We start from the raw sequence: 14823 nt of genomic DNA, 5'->3' as shown, positions 1-14823 counted from the left end.
CAGTGTTAATTTAATTTTTTCACAGATGAAACCGAGACGATAACTAAATAAAAACCCGTTTTAAATGACGACCACTATGAAGAAAATGTATTGACATTTTCATCAACGAATAAAAACTAGACGGAAATGTTAGGGAGGGACGATTGGGGAAGAGATCCAGTCAGAACTGATTTGCGTTTGTGGAAGATGCGCACATTTGAATTGTAACGTGCTGATCTACCGGCGGCACACGAGTTGGCATGCGCTTGATGCATGTCTCATAAATCGTTAAAAAATGTAAACGTTTGGGAGAAAGAGAAGAGCAGACAAATGGAAAGATCTGAATAAGAGAGACGACGCGAAAGAGAGTTTTATTCTGTATGTTTTTCTGTGCGAACACACACACACACGACCCGAAGCGTGCAGCGCTGCACATAGACAGCGCGCAAGGACTGAATTGAGCTCTCTTTCGCGTCTGAATAGACAAATACACACAACATTATGTCTAAATATCCGTTTTGGAGAGTATTCACGTAAACACAGTCGGTTATGTCTTTACAGAACGTACCGTGCATCAGTGCAATTGGTGTCACAGTGTCTGGTTTGTGTATTCCTGGTGTCCACTAGATGTCCTCTTCCCCACGGTGTCATCCACATTCTCACTACATTTCCCATGATCCTGTCTGTCACTTAGTGTTCATTATGTTCAGCTGTTTCTTGTCACCTTAATTAGCCCTTGTGTATATATACCCTGTCAGTTTCAGTGTTTGTCACGGAGTCCTTGTTAATGTCCCCACACTTCCGTTCCTGTTGTTGCCTGTACCTTGTTCTTGTCTTGTGTCTTCGGATTGCCTTTATGGATTATGACCCTTGCCTGGACTGTTTTGTGAGTAAGGATTACTCCTAATAAATACTGCGCTTGGATCTACCTTTTCCTGTGTGTGTTCGTGACAATTGGATCTGCACACTCGGTCTTAAAGTGACAGTGCGTAATAAACCTAATGCCTTCTGTACACTTAATATTGATCAAACAAAATAAAAAGATAAAATTCACTGCTTTTTAATATCTTTAAGGATTAATTATATTTAATTTATACAAATAAATAAATCTGAACAATCAAATAACACTACAAATAATTTTTTTCCAAAGTTGTTTTCTATCATTTTAGGTCGTTTAGGTCATTTTAGGTTTTCACGATGTAAATTTAAGTGTTCGGTAATAAGTTTGGTTTTAGTTAGTTATTTTTATGCTATAAAAACATAAATGTGACGTCATGATTGACAGCTGTGTCCACGCTACATTATGGGGTGAGTACCAAACACCATCTCCTGGTACTCACCTGAGTAACTCCCTGAAAAAATTATGTGCACCCTTGGCAATAACTATAGATTTTCACATGTTAAGATTTTCATAATAATAAATAATTAATATTCAAATAGCTACAAATGTGTGTTTACAAGTTAAAAATACATGTTAAAAACAGAGTATGAATTAATAAAGCAGAGTTCATATTATGAGTCATTTTGGGGTGGGCGATTTGACCAAAATCTTAATTCAAGATATAAGAAATTTTAATTCAAATAATAACAACAATAACAATATATCACAATGTAGATATTCTGGTTATTAAAAAAAAAAAAGTACAAATAAGCAAATTATAAACAATAGGACAAATGCAACAGATCAGAGACAGAAATCATATTCTGTTTTTCAGGTACAGGAGGTTTCTTTAACATTTATTAGTAAGAAACACTGGCAGAGGTCATAATCCAGTGGGATTGGCTCATCTTTCAGGAAGGTCAAAGGTCATCGTATAGATCACATGGGTCAGGTTACCATTTTCCTTCTTTCAAACGTCATATATTTTGAATTATTTGGATTTAACTGATGATGATTCGACTCAATCCTTGTTTTTATCTTATCTCAGTTTTGTCAGTCTCAGGTCTGTAAATTAATTTCTGTTCAAGAGGAGGTTTATTTAACCTTTATTTATTTCACACTGATCTTACTGTCTATATGAGGATTCATTACACACATTTATTCTGACATGATATTTCACTGACAGAGGTTCAGCTGTAGTATTAATGTAATGAAGAGAAAATAAGAGACTCTCTAACATCTCACTGTTACTGGTTTATCATGCAGCTCAAAGCATTATGGGTAGAGTCTCTCTACAGTCTGTTCTCATTCATCAACACAGTTTCACTGATGATCCAATATTAACCCTAAACCCAGGATAGAGCGGCTGAGTGAATGTGGTCTGGACTGTGTGGATGAGGCTCATTGTGTCAGAGACGCTGTAGAAGGACAGAGTTCCTGCGCTGTGATCCACATACACTCCTATTCTCCTGATGATGGACTTTACTGGGAGATCAGTCTTTATCTTATTGTGTGTGAATGAGTAACTGGAGGAAGAACAGTACAAACTCCAGGACTGATCATTATATCCAAACCAACACTCATCACCCGATCCCTTCCTGCTGATGCTCTTATATGACACTGATATACACACACCAAACACACCATCACTCCACTCAATCTCCCAGTAACAGCGTCCACACACACTCTCTCTACACAACACCTGACGCACATCATCAAATCTGTCTGGATGATCAGGATACGGCTGAACTGTGTCAGTGAATGTAATCACTCTGTTCTCCTCAGACAGTCGGTGGAGTTTATTCACAGTGTTCAGATCCAGAGTGAACTGATGAGAATCTGATGGAGAGAAAACACATCAGAATCAGGAATTATGAATCTGATCTTTTATTATAGCTGAACTCTTCATGTTCAATATATCTGCAGTGTCTCAGTGCAGTTTACCAGATATCCTGTGCAAATCATCACATGATCAACTCTAAATCTCTTCTGTCATGTTTTCTTTCTCCTTCTACAGGAAGAACATGAACACACTCAGTGAGTTTCTCTGCTTGTTTTCTCAGTGACTTACATTGTAGGAAGTCGTTCCTGGTTCTGGGAACAATGTTGGTGAAAGTGACTGTGGAAATCAACAAACATGAAGAGTGTGATTATCATGTTGAGAGAAAATGATCCCTGCATCCGTTCCTAAGACATTTCTAACATGATCTTCTACATGATATGAGATGATGGAGGATGATTTGAGACTTCACCTCTGTCTGAGAACTTCTTCAGCTCCTCTTTGCAGAAATCCTCCAGTTTGTCTCTCAGCTGACGGACAGATTCTCTCACGGCATCAAAAGAGGAGAGGGAACTGAAGGGATTGTCATTTACGTCTGTAGATTCAGGAGGAGCTGAGAGAGACTGGAAACTCTACAGAAAACAGAAATCAGAGCTCATCACCTCCACACTTCATCAATAACCTGCACTACTGCCAGATCTGAGCGGCTCTTGTTGACTTCACATCTGTAGTAACTTATTTAAATCGAGCTCTTTCAGAGCATCAGATACATATTTTTTTTCATATTCATTATATGACATTAGATCAACAAATTATAGCATGCCACACAATTTTTTTCCGGATGATAAAACTAGTGGTCGACCGAGTATAAAGCATATATATATATCCTTTAGATGGCAACTTATTAAATCTGCAATCCTATTACAGTATTTTTCACAAAGTAATTGTTTAAAAAATATATGAATATGTGAATAAAAAGGAAATAAACACTATCAGGGCACTCAATAATCTGGTAATTTTGTGCGCACTGGTAATCATGTTTTTTTCTCAAATAAAGACAAAGTAACGCTAATTTTACATACAGCACACAGTGAAAACAATATGAATATGACAGTGTGGGCAACTGGATATAGCACAGCATATTTTAAAATGAAGGATTTAAAGTTCTTCAATCTCGACAGACACTCGCAGTATTACACTTATGCAGGCTACAAATGCACACTTCACAAGATATCACAGCTGGATTCGATTAAACCTGCAAGGTTTGTGATTTGTTAAATGATAGATTTGTATAAATGATGTATACAAATTATCGATTTATAATGAATAGATTAGTTTAAATGATGTAGATGTGCATTTGCTGAATGTTGACGGCGGATGAGAAAGTATTTTAGCCTGATTGTTTTTCCTGTTCTGTTACAAATAATATAAAGGCATATGACTGACAGAGATCGTGAACTAATGAATGTGAGTGATCGCTGTGTGATCAGGCGCTGCTTTCTCTTCTCAGGCGCTGGTGTTCTCAGCGCCGCCCGTCAAAATAAAAGTCGGGAGCGCCGAAACACTGATTTTCTGATTGGCCGATGTCTTTGAAGTGGGACTTTTATTTTGATGACACTCTGGACTTCGATATATCGGTCGACCACTAGATAAAAAATGAGCTAAGAACATAAATGTTAAAGGGGTGGTTGAGTATGATTTCACTTTTCTAACTTTAGTTAGTGTGTAATGTTGCTGTTTGAGGATAAACAACATCTGCAAAGTTACAACGCTCAAAGTTCAAAGCAAAGGAAGAAAAGGACTACAACAAACGGCTGGGACTACACGACATTCATCTGGGTTTAGTGACATCAGCAACCCTAAAATGTACATAAGCCCCGCCCCCGGGAACACGCAGTCCATGTTAAGAAGAGGAAAAGTTGTTGTAGTCGAGCACATTTGTGAGTCAGCTCAAACTTTAGCATCCATCTTTTCACATGCAATAGAAAGTCACTCTGTGTGCATCTCACAACAGTTCCTATACAAGCGATTTATAGATTATCATGACAGAATATGCTAATTGAAGAGAGTTAACTCCACATCAGCAACATAAATTCACCAACTAACCATTCAGAGACGTCCTGTTGCTTCTACATGTTGTCACTTCTTCTTGAGTCTCTCCATCTTTGTCTGACTCCGTTTTAACATTAAAAGCTGAACAGTTTCTGTCATTTTAGTGTCTGTGTGAGGTAATCGCAGCTGCTAAACATAGACAGTATGCTGCTAACTCACACACACACACACACACACACAAGCTCTTGAAACCCCGCCCTCTGCAGCAGCTCATTTGCATTTAAAGGGCCCGGCACAAAACGGTGCGTTTTTGCAAATCCTCAAAAAGTGACAACTTTTACATGCTATATAAAAAATATCTGTGGGCTATTTTGTGTTTCAAAAATCAGACATTTATTTTACATCTTGTTAAAATGGAATTTTTTGAGCAGTTTTTGAGCAGTTAGTGGTCAGGTTTTGTGGTTTCAAAACACTTGAAGCATTGCTATATTTCCATATTTTTCGATCTTGGACCCATGTGAGCTGCGTTAATCCAACTCTATGGATACCTACATTTCTGGAAGCAATTACTAAACAAATGGCAAATGCAGCGTTTTCTAATTCATTTATTTAGCTTGCTTCTGATGGCTCTTCATGAGCTCATGGCTCAAGGTGTTAGCGAAGGAGAGTCTTAAACCTTCCAAAATGCTAAGACTCTTGACAACACGATTCACTGCAACCAGTTTTTCCAGTTTAAACTACGGGACCTTCGTGGTTAGGGTCGCCAACTGTCCCAAATTAGCCGGGACGTCCCTAATTTATTTGTCGCGTACAGCCCCTCCCTTGTCCCGATTAAATAGACTTATACGCTGAGCATATACGTATAACAAACTCTAAATTGAGAATAAATTATTCTTTTGGGACAAATCATTGTTTGATTTGCGAACAGAATCGATCCGGACTGGTGCTAACGGAAAATCGCTTTCATTTCCGGGTTTTGATATCGGCAAATCGGTTTTGATTAATTCAAACAATGTGATTATTGTTCATGAGTCCAACATCCATCCAGCCACGCAAGAAAACATGAAATCTTCCTGAGGGAATAATATGCTGATGTGATTTGCTGCCCAAGAAACATTTCTGATTATTATTGTTAAAAAAAAAGAAGTCAGGATTCTTTGGTGAATAGAAGGTTCAAAGTAGATTTATCCGAAATAAAAAAAGCTTTTGTAACATTATAAAATGTCTTTACTGTCACTTTTGATTACTTTAATGCGTCCTTGCTGAATAAGAGTAGTAGGCTATTACTTTCTTTAAAATGTAATGTATAATGTTACAAAAGCTTTCTATTTCAGATAAATGCTATTATTTTGAACTATGTGTTTGTCTGAGAACCTTTTAAACACATACGAACCTGAAATAACATTTACTGTGTGTGATACAGTAGCCTACAAATATTTTGAGTGTCCCTTATTTTCCTGTAAAGAACCACGATTGTCCCGCATTTTTCTTTTCTGAAGTTGACAGCCCTATTCGTGGTCAAACATGAGAGCTACAGAAATCTGCTACGGTGAAAGAGAAGCTCCTCACGCCTCGTTCATTATCTCTCATTGGATTGCCACAACTGGGAAGCCACACAATTTATCCAAGGCTTTTTTCCTACCCTGTGCTAAAGAGACTGTTTCTGTTATGTTGCGGCCTAAAAAATGCCACCGGAAATGAAACATAGATGAAGCATCCGCACAGTCAACGCGATAAAAACGAGCGCAACATGCAAGTGGATCGTTTACTTACACAAGGGTTTGGAACCACAGCCATAGACAATTTGGCCTGGTTGTATTTTGGATATTTTAAAATATCTTATTCCAATGTAGCCTGGCAAGCCAGACTTACATCAAGATGTTTAGTCTGGCAACTCTCCATAGACGCGGCTTAATCCGAGGGGCGGGATAAACGGTTGTCTCTCAAAATCCCTCTGCACGCAATAGGATAGCGCTACAACCAATCAGAGCAACGAATCTGAGTCCCATGCGTTTTCCCACCAGTGGTGCTAATTTGTATATTAAACTTTTTCCGTATCCAGTCGGCAAAACTCCAAACACATCTTCCTTTTTTAAGAATGACTTAAGTGCTGTTCTTTGCTCTTTTCTTAAAGAAAAACTTAACTCCAAGTCCTCCAGAGTCGCGGCCAAAGCAGATTCGAAAGACCGCTGTTCTCCATCCGCAGACGCCATTCTTTGTTTTCAAGTGGCAGCCGTCGCAACTCTGTCCTCATATGTTAAGCCCGCCCCCGCCTACTCTATACACGACGTGATTGGCCTGACCCAATTTAGGTTTTTGCAGCTAGAAGGTCTATGGAGAGTTGCTAGACTGCCCTGGCTGCAAAATACATTTTGCTGCCGCTAGGGTGCGTCTAGATTTCTAGGCTAATTCCAATGTACATATTACGTTATTTTAACAACTAAATAAAACGTCTCACAAAAGTTGCAGTTTGGTGTGGTTTTGTCTTCATAGTAAACACATGATTTGAACTTCTTCTCTTTTAGTACTTAAAGAAAACATGCCTGTTCAACATTTTACTTTGGTTACATAGTTTTTTTATTATTTAGGTGTGGTTTTAAAATTTGTAAAAAAAAAATATTTTACCTATGTTTACATTACCTAATTGCAAACAATATAGTGCATTGTGAAGACGTTTTGTGTTTGTTGGGTGGTAACATTACATTCAAGTTAAGTTTATTAAGTTTAGGTTAATGAATGGATTTCACGTTGTAAACAAAAGTTTTGAACTGTTGTTGTCTGGAAGTTCAATATATCTTTCAGAAAAAAAGTTTCCTCCGAGATTTCCAGAGCTGAACTGCATTTGTAAGTGCGTCTCATTCAACAGAAGAAGATCAGATGAGTTTGAGTCTCTTGCTCAAGTCCACTATGACCCTGTTCTTCTAGATCTGTGTTACCTGCAGGAACTGGATGTGATCCTGTGTGTGTGAAAGCTGCTCCAGCTCAGCGTCTCTCCTCCTCAGATCATTGATCTCCTGCTCCAGTCGCTCCAGTCGTCCTTCAGCTCGACTCACTGCAGTCTTTTCCTGATCTCTGATCCGCTGTGTCGCCTCAGAGCGGCTTCTCTCAATGGAGCGGATGAGCTCAGTGAAGATCCTCTCACTGTCCTCCACTGCTGTGTGTGCCGAGCGCTGTTACACACACATCACAATCACACAGTGTCTTCAGTGAGTCCTGACTGAGACGTGTCAAACTTCTCTTCTTCTCCAGACTCACCTTATGAGACGCCACAGCCTCTCTCAGCTGCTGAAGATCTTTCTCTCTCTGCTGGATCCTCTGCTGGAACGACCTCTGCGTCTCCTTCAGCTGGAGCTAAAGGACAAACCGATGACAGGAGAAACATCGGTAACGCTTTAGATTACAGCCCGGAAAGTAATGTGTAATTAAAGCGATTTAACAGTGTAACTTTCTGTAATTATAGTGTACCTATAAAGTACTTATGTGTAATTATAAGGGAACAACATGTAAAGTTTGGTGAATAAAGGGGTAACAACCAGAAGATTGTTGTTTATTCTTAACAGTAAACATAAACAGTATATTTTTTTTGTTGCTGGTGTTTATTTTATGTATAAAATCTATAGGGATGATTCGCCCTACTACGAGTTTGTTTACCATCAAAATGACTTTGAAGCTGTTATATTAAGGTACAATTCTTGCATAGTGTGCCTTTAAGGGATAAAATGATTGACTACATGGGGACTTAAAGCATATTGTTGTCTTGTAAACGTACCCTAAACCAGAGTTCAGTCAGAGGGTGAAAATAGACATTAAATAATGTAAATGTATTCTAGTATAACCCCATTAACAAAAACTAAGAGCCAGTAAATGATAATAATGGGACGTCTGTAAGTTCATACCTGATTCTCTGTCCTCTGTGCTGTCGCTGATACAGTGTCGTGGTTTTTATGTTCATCCATCGCACACAGCAAACATATACACTTCTGATCAGTGCGGCAGAAAACCTCGAGGATCTTGTCGTGTTTCTGGCAGATCATCTCCTGCAGTCGTCCAGTGGCATCAGTCAGATTGTGTCTCTTTCCTTTAAACCAACTCTCGTGTTGTTCAAGGTGACTCTGGCAGTAAGAGTTCAGACACACCAGACAGGACTTGACGGCTTTGTGTTTTCTTCCAGTACAGACGTCACACTGCACATCTCCAGCTCCAGCGAAACACTCAGCAGCAAGTTTAGTCTTCTTCAGTTTCTCCACCACTTCAGCCAGAAGTGTGTTTTTAGCTAAAGCAGGTCTTGGCCTGAAGGTCTGTCTGCACTGAGGGCAGCTGTAGACTCTCTTCTCATCCTCCTGATCCCAGCAGTCTGTGATACAGATCTTACAGTAACTGTGTCCACAGTGGATAGTCACTGGATCCTTCAGGAGATCCAGACACACTGAACACATGAACTCATCCTGAGATATTCTGGCTTCTGCCATTTTACTGCATGAAGACAGAGACACAAACACACAACAGCTCAACTACACTTCAGTTTCACTTTCCCTGAACTCATGTGATTCCTGTTTCCTGGTTCTGTGTTTGAGTGTCGTGTGCAGAACAGGCGTGTCTGTAAATCAGTGACGAGACGTGATGGTAAGAACAGTCACTGGTGTCAAAAAGTGCAATGGTGTTTATTGCCAGTCTTTTGTGATCCAGCATTCCCAAAATTGTGAGAAAGGAATAACAAAAAGCTCTCTCTCTCTCTCTCGATATATATATATATATATATATATATATATATATATATATGTATATATATATATCACTGATTCTTGAGAGTCGGGACAAAACATGTCCCACATAGAAAAGTCTAATTTGTAGCAAAAATTAAGAAATTCATCATGATTGACATACTTACAAAGTTAAATCTAAAGGAATTGTCTATACCTATCTGATTTTTGGAATAAACTTTTTTATCTTTTTGGGGAAAATTTGTTTAAATGTATGGTCTGTGGTTAGAAGGTCCATGTTATTGCACTTGTCATCAGCAAGAGGTCACAATATTAACCATCCCAAAAAACTTGAAAAAAGCTCTACAATTGTGAAAACATATATATCAAATAAAAAATAAGGGGTATAAATATAAAAAACAATGCATGAAGTGAACATCAAACAATATTTTCCATAAAAATCTGCCTATTAAAGTTGTGTCCTCAGTTTCTGTCAACTCCGTCAGATTTTTTCATAAAGCTCTTTAAATCAGGAAATAGCATGGTCAGCTATATCCCTGAGGACCCCTTTTCATCTCCCTGCCTGTGGTGAATGCAGCACTACCACACATGCTCTAGTACAGTTTACATTTTTTATATTTTAGACAAACAATGTCAATATTCCTATGGTCACAGCTGCACCATGTCAATACCATCTTTCTGTTAAGATACTTTTTTTAAACCAGAGTGGATTGAATTTAAGCATTTTAGTGAGGTTATTGGGACAGCTAGCAACTGAGGAAAAACTACCTAGCTGCAGTGTACAATACATGTTTTGGCGGAAAAGACATGCCCTTACGTCAACTCCGTCAGACGTCAACTCCGTCAGGTTCTATGTCTGACGGAGTTGACCTGTACGATGACGGAGTTGACAAATCCACCAATAACCTCTTAATGTGCGAATATAATATTATTTGTGAATATAGTGAAGGGTTAAACTGTTATTTCAGGGTTTTATTTACACATAAATGCACATACATAGCATGCATTACATTATTTAACCATACGCATCTGACTTGTAGAGAATGGGCTGACAGTGGTCTGCTTATTATTGTGCAACGTGTAATTTTGCCAGCACTTTAACTATAACTTTAATATATATATTTATATATGTAGAGACAGAGATAGAGAATTAAGAAGCCAGTGTAGGGCTGGGCGATATGGCCAAAAAAAAATATCACGGCCCCTGGTTTCCCTTATTATTATTATTTTATTTTTTTTATAGTTGGAAAGTGTAATTTAAAACAGTTGGAAACGGTGTATGTGCAATATGTTTATTATAGTTTGCTTTACAGTAAGTTCAATACTCTAATAACAAGGAGTAGTTTTAGTAGTAGTGTTTAAAGAGCACATCTGTTCACTAATCAGCAATGCACACATTTTTCGGGGGGGAAAAATATTCTTCCTTCAGTTGATGTTGTTTTTGTAATAAAGGACCATCTGATCTACATCCTCTTATGTTTTATTTATTTAAGGAATTTGTTTTTACAATATTGAAATTAAAATCAAAGTTTGAAAATGCAAATATTTAGACATCTGAGTTTTCAGAATAGTGTGAAATCACAACTCAAGTTTATATATTGTATTTTTTTTACATATCAGAGTAACTAAACACTATTACAATATACTTCAGAACTTTAGATTCTTGTTGGATTGGAAGAATTAAAATTTTTTACTTTTTAGTGTGTCTGACGGAGTTGACACAAATCCAGTTCTGAAACATGTAAATTTGTTAAAAATGTGTTTTTATTTAGAACCTGTTCCTTTACATGGTTAAATAGCTAAGACCTTTCTCTGCAGAAACGTATAACTATAATTGATATAGTGTGTATTTAAAAAAAAAAGTTTTTAAAAACGTGTTTTGTCCCAACTCTCAAGAATCAGTGATATATATATATATATATATATATATATATATATATATATATATATATATATATATGTATATATATATATATATATATATATAGATATATATGTGGCGTGTGACACGAGGGCAGTGTACGGGGGCTTCTTAAAGAATTATAATTAATAAGATTGTATCATTCACATTCCGACTACGCCACTCTGGGAATTTCACCCAAAGAATTAGAATAAGCCCAACAAAAGGCACACACAGGTTCGTATCACCTAATGAGGTCAGAGACATGGGTCATGGTACAAAACTTTTATTGACAATTCTAAAAAGGGAACAATAAAAAGGATATCAGGCACTTCGTTCAAATTCAATGAACCCCTAAAGGTTTAGAACCTGGTCGAGGCAGGGGCAAGAGGCACCGAGGCAGGGAGTCGTAGCATGCCACCCGCAGACGCAGGACCACTGCACTTCACTGTGCGCGCACACACACACACACACACACACGCACACGTGTTAATATCAAGCACTGCACACGGTGAGAAAGATACCGTCACCAAAGGAGAATCCTCTGCCCCTGGTGCTCAGGCCCTGCCAACACACACACAAAGAATATACATCAAATACAGAAATAAAATAAAGAAAGGCACTTTACTAGTTGGAAGGATTATAAATGCTCAAAATCAAAATAACCAAAACACTATAATTAATGAATTGAAGTAAACAGTTGGGCAAAAATAACCAGATGTCAAAGGCAGCAAAACATATAGAAATCAATAAAGGAAAAACACAACTTCCAGCAAGATGGTTAAACAAACCGGTCCAACAATTTGGAATGAGTTAAAGAAATGAACTATTATTTCAGAAAATAATAAGAAAATAAAGAGTTCAACTTTAAAGCAAAATCAAATACAAATAAAAAACAAAATAGAAAGAACCAAAATATATTAGAATGAGAGAGGAACAAAGATGGCAGTTCAGATGTTAGCACCAATCTCTGTAGTTAATCTCAACTCGAAGAAAAATGAAAACTACATAAAGTCAAAGCGAAACTAAAAGAAATCAACTAAAGCCCCAACGTGCAGTTGGATCAGTTGACAGTAACAGTTGCAGCCGAATTGAAACAGGACAGCACTGCGGCCGTAAATGAACACGAAGAACCCCGTCTGGAATGAGTTATAGCCCTTTATGGACCTATAAACAACATAAGATTGTTACTCTGCTAGATAAATTCTCCAAATTAATACGCACGTAAAACTAATACATACCGATCGTCGAGGAAACAAAAACGTAGCTTTCTCTAGAAGGGAACTCAGGTTCTCACAACTGAGAAAGGGTAAAGATTAGGACATATTCTTAAATACGACTAGCACTTCAAAGGCACGCATGTCATGCAACAGCGCACGATTAGCAAACTCTCCCTACCTTCTCCAGCATCCAGATTCCGTACGCGCATCCAGTACACGCAAACAATAACAATCCTAACGAGCTTGTGCAGCGGGGGACAGCAGCACACTCTTCAAAGCGAAGCGGTGTCTCTAAGGTACATTAAAAGAACGCATTTCACATAACTGAATACAATTCAGGAGCTAAAAACAACTAGCAGCGCCTTCCCCTTACCGGCTCGGGTGCTCGCATCCGGTTTCCAGGAAGCAGTGGCGGAAGCGCGTTAATGACGCGGTGATTCAAAACATGACGCCTGACGAGCGGTAACTGCGCTGCGGTTTTAAAGCCCAGGAGCACCGATGATTGGATAGACTGGCCATCAATATCAATGATTAAAACAAAACAAAAACGCCCTCCCTGCCACATATATATATATATATATATATATATATATATATATATATATATATATAAACAGACTGTCAATAAACACCATTGTGTGTGTGTGTATATATATATAGTGCTTGGCTGAAAAGTTCCTTCCACACACAAAGAAAACACTTCTTAAACCACTCTCAGCAACACCACATTTGTACTCACTTCTACTCAACCCACCCTGAATGTTGTTGCACTTTCAGCTTATAAAGTGGAAGCTCCACAGACATGGATTTAGCCATGGATTTAGCCAAGGGGTCATGACATGAGAAACCAAATTTGCCTTGATCTTTTGGTATATAAGAGGTCTTTGTACCATTAAAACGTCCTGCAAGTTTCATAGCTTAAGACTTCCTCCCCATTATAAACGAATAATTTATTTAATCAAGCTCTAAATACAGCTCGTTCTGGATCCATGGTAAGAAGTGACGTCACGGTACGAAGACCGCCTCCAGCACAAGACAACTACGCTTAAAGCGCAAGGCAACTACGCTCATTTCGTATCATCGTCGCGCCTCACAAGTGTTCAGTCGACGGACAGCGAGTGGGTCTGTGTACAGGGAAATTACGATGCCATGCAGATGTGCTGTTCCTGGCTGTGGACAAACAACATCTTTGAATACGCTGCGAAAGATCCAGTCGTCAGGGGAAAATGGATGCACTTTATTTTCTGCGGACGTCTCAGTCACGGCAGTGTTAGTTTAATCGTTTGAAGGATGACTGTTTTGAGAACAAATCCCAAAATGATGCTGGCTTTGCCAGAAAACTGTTGCTCAAAGACAAGTCCGTGACGACTATTCTGGGCTCAACAACGACGACGCAAACTGTAAGTAATGTATTTAAAACTTTAAACAACTTTTTAAATACGCTGAATCCGCACAGGTTCTGGCTGGAGGCGTTAATAATTGATGCATAGGCACTGACGTTAGCCAATCATAACAGTGGGCGTTAACACTGAACTCTTAAAGGGGAAACACCCCCAAAACAGACTGTTTGAATCAGAGGATGAGAAACAGGGATGGAAAAGGTCATAAATCACTACATTTTAAAAGTTTTTTTGTAGAAAAAAATATAGTAATACTATAATTGCACCTAAGGGAACATAATAATAAAATAAAAAAACCCATGTCATGACCCCTTTAACTCAACAAGTACAGATAGTTCACAGAGTTCAAGCCTTTATTGGGCCCTAAGCAGAATTTTATTTCGGGGGCCCATGGTGCCACCAATGATTGACTTGTCAATGCTTTCATTTCATTTTTTTTTTTTCATTTTATTGTTTATTTTTACAGGGACAATGCACAATTAAAAGTAATTGCACCAGAATTAGCTAATAGCTAGTTTACATCTGCTGTCCCTGCGCAGGTAAACAAATAAAATAACATACATTACTCATAAACCACATAAAACATCCCAATACATACAGGGCCAGGAATATAACATTTAAAAACAGAATATAAAACAGATAATGTACAACACAGTCATTAGTGGTTGCAGATCTGTTGAGATAGTAGCCAGTACTTAAGCTTATTTTAAAAAATTGAGAAGCTATTGAGGCTTTGAATGTTTGTAGGTAAGGAATTCCACAGCCCCACTACTCTAACTGAGAAAGCTTTTTGCCCAAAGGCTGTTTTTACTGCGGTACCAAATCTCCCCTGGCAGATGCTCTAGTCCTACCTGCACTTCCGTTATGGGTCACGCATCCCTGAAGAGGGGG

The 14823-nt window shown here is 38.3% G+C and overlaps 1 protein-coding gene across 4 annotated transcripts; it reads right to left on the bottom strand.

Annotated features, from left to right (window-relative positions):
- Window positions 1-1511: 1511 nt before the first annotated feature.
- LOC307003768 (tripartite motif-containing protein 16-like) lies at window positions 1512-13072 on the bottom strand. 4 transcript variants are annotated; one of them, XM_079622556.1, is made up of 9 exons: window positions 12906-13072; window positions 12711-12823; window positions 11837-11876; window positions 8588-9164; window positions 7947-8042; window positions 7628-7861; window positions 3112-3271; window positions 2931-2978; window positions 1512-2698 (listed from the first exon to the last, which is right to left on the bottom strand). In XM_079622556.1, the coding sequence occupies exons 4-9, from the start codon at window positions 9158-9160 to the stop codon at window positions 2172-2174; spliced, it is 1638 nt and encodes a 545-aa protein (XP_079478682.1). In that variant the 5' UTR covers window positions 9161-9164; window positions 11837-11876; window positions 12711-12823; window positions 12906-13072; the 3' UTR covers window positions 1512-2171. The 4 variants fall into 4 exon arrangements, with proteins under 4 accessions (XP_079478682.1, XP_079478681.1, XP_079478684.1 ...); XM_079622555.1 differs by having other exon boundaries at window positions 12711-13072; XM_079622558.1 differs by lacking the exon at window positions 11837-11876.
- Window positions 13073-14823: the final 1751 nt, after the last annotated feature.

The sequence above is a fragment of the Phoxinus phoxinus genome, assembly GCF_949152265.1.
Source record: "Phoxinus phoxinus genome assembly, chromosome: 9".
Classification (NCBI taxonomy): Eukaryota; Metazoa; Chordata; class Actinopteri; order Cypriniformes; family Leuciscidae; genus Phoxinus; species Phoxinus phoxinus.
This window is presented reverse-complemented; position numbering and strand designations above follow the sequence as displayed.

Coding starts and splice junctions, on each gene's coding strand:
- LOC307003768 (XM_079622555.1), bottom strand. CDS start 9,160: ATGGCAGAAGCCAGAATATCTCAGGATGAGTTCATGTGTTCAGTGTGT. Junction 7,862..7,946: donor AGGCTGTGGCGTCTCATAAG/GTGAGTCTGGAG, acceptor TGTGTGTAACAG/CGCTCGGCACACACAGCAGT. Junction 3,272..7,627: donor ATCACATCCAGTTCCTGCAG/GTAACACAGATC, acceptor TGTTTTCTGTAG/AGTTTCCAGTCTCTCTCAGC.